The sequence below is a fragment of the Sphaeramia orbicularis genome, chromosome 12 (genome assembly GCF_902148855.1).
Source record: "Sphaeramia orbicularis chromosome 12, fSphaOr1.1, whole genome shotgun sequence".
Taxonomy (NCBI): Eukaryota; Metazoa; Chordata; class Actinopteri; order Kurtiformes; family Apogonidae; genus Sphaeramia; species Sphaeramia orbicularis.
The window spans coordinates 64,841,076-64,846,619 of record NC_043968.1 but is presented as its reverse complement, the minus strand read 5'-3'; the positions used below and the strand labels follow the sequence as shown (position 1 = coordinate 64,846,619).

The 5,544-nt window shown below is 41.3% G+C and overlaps 1 protein-coding gene across 1 annotated transcript in view; it reads right to left on the bottom strand.

Moving 5' to 3' along the window:
• grin3a (glutamate receptor, ionotropic, N-methyl-D-aspartate 3A) overlaps positions 1 to 5,287 on the bottom strand; it is a 150,620-nt gene extending 145,333 nt beyond the window's left edge. Inside the window, exon 1 of the mRNA XM_030148898.1 lies at positions 4,183 to 5,287. Within this exon, the coding sequence (XP_030004758.1) occupies positions 4,183 to 4,938 (756 nt within the window). The 5' untranslated portion in view covers positions 4,939 to 5,287. The remainder of the gene's footprint in view (positions 1 to 4,182) is intronic.
• Positions 5,288 to 5,544: the final 257 nt, after the last annotated feature.

Genomic DNA, 5,544 nt, shown 5'->3' with positions numbered 1-5,544 from the left:
TCCAACATCTCCTGCCACCCCACTCCACAGAGTCCGTTTACTCAAAGGTTAGTTTATCATTTGTTCAATAGTGAGCTTCACATTCCAGTGCCAACTTTCCATTTGGACACTTGCATAACGCAATGTAGGCAGTCTATAATATTAAAGATTGCATGCTGATTCATAATATTATATAAGTCTTAGGAACCTAAGTGAATAAATAAATGTCCTCTCTTGAGATGTTTGAAAAGTTTTCACATTTCAAAATCTGTTTTGGAGAAATCGCTGTCAGCCTTCAGTTGGGATTTGCTAGTGAAACCAGACTGAATCTGAGGGGAGTTGTGGGCATTTCTCTAAAAGTCACACATGAGCAATCTGTTTATTTGCTCATCATTTTTTTTTTTTGCCTTTAATGCCCAACCATCCATCCATCTTTCCATTAATCTGTCAATCCATCTTTCCCTGTTGGTTTGTCACTTCATATCGATACCTGTGATTTCACTTTTAAAACAAGTTTGGACTTTAAACACCTGCTGGCTCGTTACAGTCTTACAGAGAAATATTTCCTTGTGCACAGAGCAGCAAATTAGATATTACCCTGCAAACACAGACACACATACACATGTACTCACATATACACGCTACTTTAGCTCAGAAGGTGGCAAGTGTCCCAGAAGCCTTCATCCTAACTAATGGTTGGAACTGAGGAGTGTGTGTGTCTGTGTGTTGAATAAGTGTGTGCTGGGGAAAACAATGACGGTTTTTGCCCCTCCCTAACATCGCGTATGTGGAGATTCTTGCACAAAAATCACACTCACAACAGTTAGGGCTCATCGATATGCGATAACTGCCTTGTTAGTGCCGCCTATTCAGAGACCTTCCCAGCACTAAATACTTTTCTGAGCCTTTCTGTGTGGCTGCTGTGTGACTGTTCTAGTGCATTTTTAAAACTATACATACACATTACCTAACAGCAAGATTCCAATATCCAAGGAAGGACTATTAATGAATCACTGCTATGATGCATTCAGAGTTTGTACATAACGATTAATTTTCTTCAGCTCCATACTCTGATTATGATTCTAAGTTGGTGTATTTTGTATTAGTGTAGATTTTCTCCTCAAAAAATTTACCAGGCTCATGTTCTGCTCCACTCAGACAGTCCTGATTGATTTCTTTAAATGGAGTGTCAATACTGTCATCCATACTGTAATTGCCAAACCTTTGACATGTTTTATCCACAGGGGAGACTGAACAGAAAAGTTGCATGAATATAATTTTAGATGGACAGAAAATAGTTTTGGAAGAAGCCCCTCACACACATATTTTGCTTTGATGTTACACTTGAGATGTACGTGGGTTTTAGTAAATGCTGAAACCCTTTAGAAAGTAACATTAAGAAAGTTATCCAACTGTGCAGACTTGGCATTTGGGGAGGTTTCAATACACAGCTTCCAGGTGATTTAGCAACAGCAAGGCAAAACAAAAAAACTAAAACTCCAAGTTCAGTCAGTAGTAACCACAACTCATGCATCATAAACTACTATCTTTATTTAATCTGCAACCTTGATCTTTGACATTTACCTCTAATCTTGTCTGTTCAGTTCATTCTTGGACAAATTCCTTCAAGGCTTCCCTGAAATATTGCATTCATTACAGTTGCCAGACATGAGGTGACAGTGATCTTGGCCTTTTCACCTTTGGCTACAAAAATCTTTTCAGTTCAGCTCTGTGTCCAACTGAACATGCCAGATTTGTGAAATACTGTCTATCAAAGCACCGAAAACCAATGGCAGTGGCAGATATTTATCTGTAGTGTTAAATTTTCATAAATGTGTATGCTCATATCTATGTTCAGTCAATGATAATGTGATGAAGAGCTGAAATACTTAGGAATACATATATTTATATTTACATAATGAAGATTTACTTGTTAAGGGGGGATAAATAAAAAGAAAAATGATCTACACAAACAGAAAATAGCATTGGTATTCTGCCAACATGTCAACTGAAACATCAGTATCAATATCCGTATTGGAACATCCCTAACACCATCAAATTACTTTTGTAATGTAGTTATTTATTAACTTTGTTTCTGTATTTTGTATAACCTTGTTTTTACTTTTAGCCCCCCCACCCTACCCATTCAAGGAGCCATTGCACTTTGATCAGTCTGCATTTGTAAATAAGAATCTGTTCTCAACTGCTTGCCTGGGTAAATAAACGTTAAACAAATAAAATAAAATAAAAATTGTTCCTGAGATATGTTAATGCGAGACTACTGATATACGTTTTTGCCAAGATGTACCGTGAACACATCCAAAAATAAAAGAATCATGCCTAACTTTTTAACCAGTCATTCTAGTTTCTGAAGCCTTGCAACATATTTTCTATTTCTTTTCAATACATCTGATGACACTTCAAATATACATACAGGTACATCTCAAAAAATTAGAATATCATGAAGAAGTTCAATATTTTTTGTCACTCATTTCAGAAAGTGAAATCCATATATTATACAGACTCATTAGACATAGAGTGAAATATTTCAAGCCTTATTTCTTGAAATTTTTATGTTTATGGCTTACAGATGATGAAAACCCAAAATTCAGTGTCTCAGAAAATTAGAATATTGCATAAAATCAATAAAAAAAACTGATATTTTAAACAGAAATGTCAGGCTTTTGAAAAGTATGTTCATTTCTATGTACTCAATACTTGGTTGGGCCTCCTTTTACATGTATTACTGCATCAGTGTGGCATGGCATGGAGGCGATCAGCCTGTGGCACTGCTCAGGTGGAATAGAAGCCCAGGTCGCTTTGATAGCGGCCTTCAGGTCATCTGCATTTTTGGATCTAGTGTCTCTCATCTTCCTATTGACAATACTCCTTAGTTTCTCTATGGGGTTCAAGTCAAGTGAGTTTTCTGGCCAATCAAGCACAGCAACACCATGGTCATTGAGCCAGCTTTTGGTACCTTTGGCAGTGTGGGCAGGTGCCACATGACCTTATAATTGACCTTATAATAAATCCAGAGGCTTTTCTCAGTGTTAATTTACCTATTGAACAGGCCAATTGCCAGAAGTGTAAATACCCTTTTGTTTTACAAGCATTATAATAGGCCAGAATCAAGCCAGACATTTCAGAGTTCTAACAAATTCAGCCCAATACATTTGATTCATTTGCAGAAAAGATTTGCAGCCTTTTTTAGTGAAACCCTGCAAGTGTTGGACATTTCAATAAGTGCCATGCAAGTGACATCAGTTTAAGATGTCAAATAACCTCCGGTGGCTGGAAAGGAAGGACATTTTCTGCACTTCCCTTAAGACCCCCTGTTGTATTAGTAGCACAATTTACTGTGAATGAGGTATTGAATTATCATATAAAGGTGTAATATGTCATAGTTCAACAGGATCTGGCTGTCCTGCACTAATGTGCTCTGTCCATGGTGCTGAAATCTCAACTATGTAGAACATCAAGCTGGAGACTGCAAACCAGCACATTGGTTGTGCGACATGTGGGACTAACCTTCAGTCAGCATTTTACTAGAGAAGAAACTCCACTCTCCTATAGGTGCTCTGCTGATTGATCTTCACTTTAGCTCATTTTGTGGCAAATGTTGTTTTTGTCAGACTTTAATTTTATGTCTAAAGCCAAAATTAAGTACACTTGCTATTTAGACTAACCGTGTCACCACTTTACCTCAACTGGGGCTACATAACGAAGGGAAGAAATAATACTGGAATGGGGAATAAAAGAGAACAGGGGAAAAAGGAAATAAAACGCAATAAACTTTTCTACTCTGTTTTTTATACTACTGATGTTAGAGATACTAAAGTACTGAGGCACAAAGGAGAAGGGGAAAAAAAAAAACACCATTAAGATGTTCTCTCTGCAGTCTCTGTTTAACATGTGGCCCACTGATGCCAGTTGGTGTGTATTAAATTAAAATGAATTCATGAGAAAACTTTACACTAAACATTTTTTTCGCACAGCGAGCCTGTTTGTGCCCATGTCGGTTACTGGCCTCAGGGGTGTTTTGCTTGACGCTTGACAGTACATTAAACGACTGTCACCTGTAGTCACATTCAGATCACTGCGGCTGTGTGTGTGTGTGTGTGTGTGTGTGTGTGTGTGTGTGTGTGTGCGTGGTACAATCAACAGTTAACAACAGTTCAGATGTAACTCAGAATTAACTTTTACCTCGCTGTGACGCGTGAACTCCCTTTGAACAACGCTGACGACTGGCACCTGAAGCGCAAGCGAGATGAACTCCAACTTAACAAACTCGTCCCGGTTGCGGGGAAAGGCGATCATGGCGGAAACCCCCTGCACAACCACGGTATGACAGACGCTCTCCACGAAAGACAGTGGATCCTCGTTCTCGGGGCTGCCCGAGGAAGAGAAGGAGAATGAGGGCAGTTCTCCGAGTCCGGACCCAACAGCCATGACCAGCTCCAACGATAAATTATAGGGAAGCAATCCGGCTCGGTTCATTGCTTCGACAGCGACCAAAACCGAATCTCTGGGCGCGAAAACCCGGTTCTCCCTTGAGGTGTTCTCCTCCCGTTGCCGCGCTTGGCTCTTGCTCCTGTTCGTGCCCCGTTGGCTCACGGTGCCTCTAGTCCTTAGGCTTCCAAGCCCAGGAACACTGGCACTTGTTCTGACCTGTTTTTCCAACTCCAGCCGCCGCTCTCCGCTCCCAGTTGAACCCCCCTCGGTGTCCCAGGCTTCAGAACCGGCGTTGGCAGAGAACAACCGGGGCTGAACGTGCAACGCCCCGACTCGTACCGTGTGGCCGATTTTTTTGAGCACCTGGCACGGCTGCGGGTGCAACTGAGCGCACGGTGTGACAAAGACCAGGACGCACAATAGTAACCACAGCGGTGGTGAAACCCCGGTGCCTGCTCGGGCTCCGGGGCCATTCATCATCATCATCACCACCACCATTATCCTCATCGCCGCTCCACAGCTGCACCGGATGCCCCAAACCACAGAACGGGTGAACACCGGGGCCGCTCCGTTGGTCCCCCTCCTGGCACCCTGTGTGTGGCCCTGGTGCGCCGTTCAGACCAGCTGCAACCCCCACTCCAGCTCCGGCTCCAGATCTGGGCAAAGTTGTGCGTTTCTCCACGGACACAAACAACAGGCTGCTTAAGCGCGAGATTAGGCACCAACCGCGCACAAGCAAAAAATGATCTCCAAAAGTGCCGTTTTTCATCTCAAAAGATTTTCATCATTCAGAGCTTTTCATTAGTAAACAGGTCGTAGAAGCAAAGGGTAAACAATTCACACATCCCCGTGGCAGGAAAAAAAAAAAACAAACAAACAAACAAAAAAAACAAACAAACAAACAACATGTATATATATATATATATATATATATATATATATATATATATATATGACGCGTGTTTAGTGTGTAGGCAAACCCGAAAGAGGACGCGTCGAAAAAAGGGGTAATGCGCATCAAGCACATTCCAAAACAGTGAAATCCGCCACTGGAAACATCTGATGGCTTCGAAGGAAAATTATCCCATTATCATCCAGAGCACAGCAGTCAAG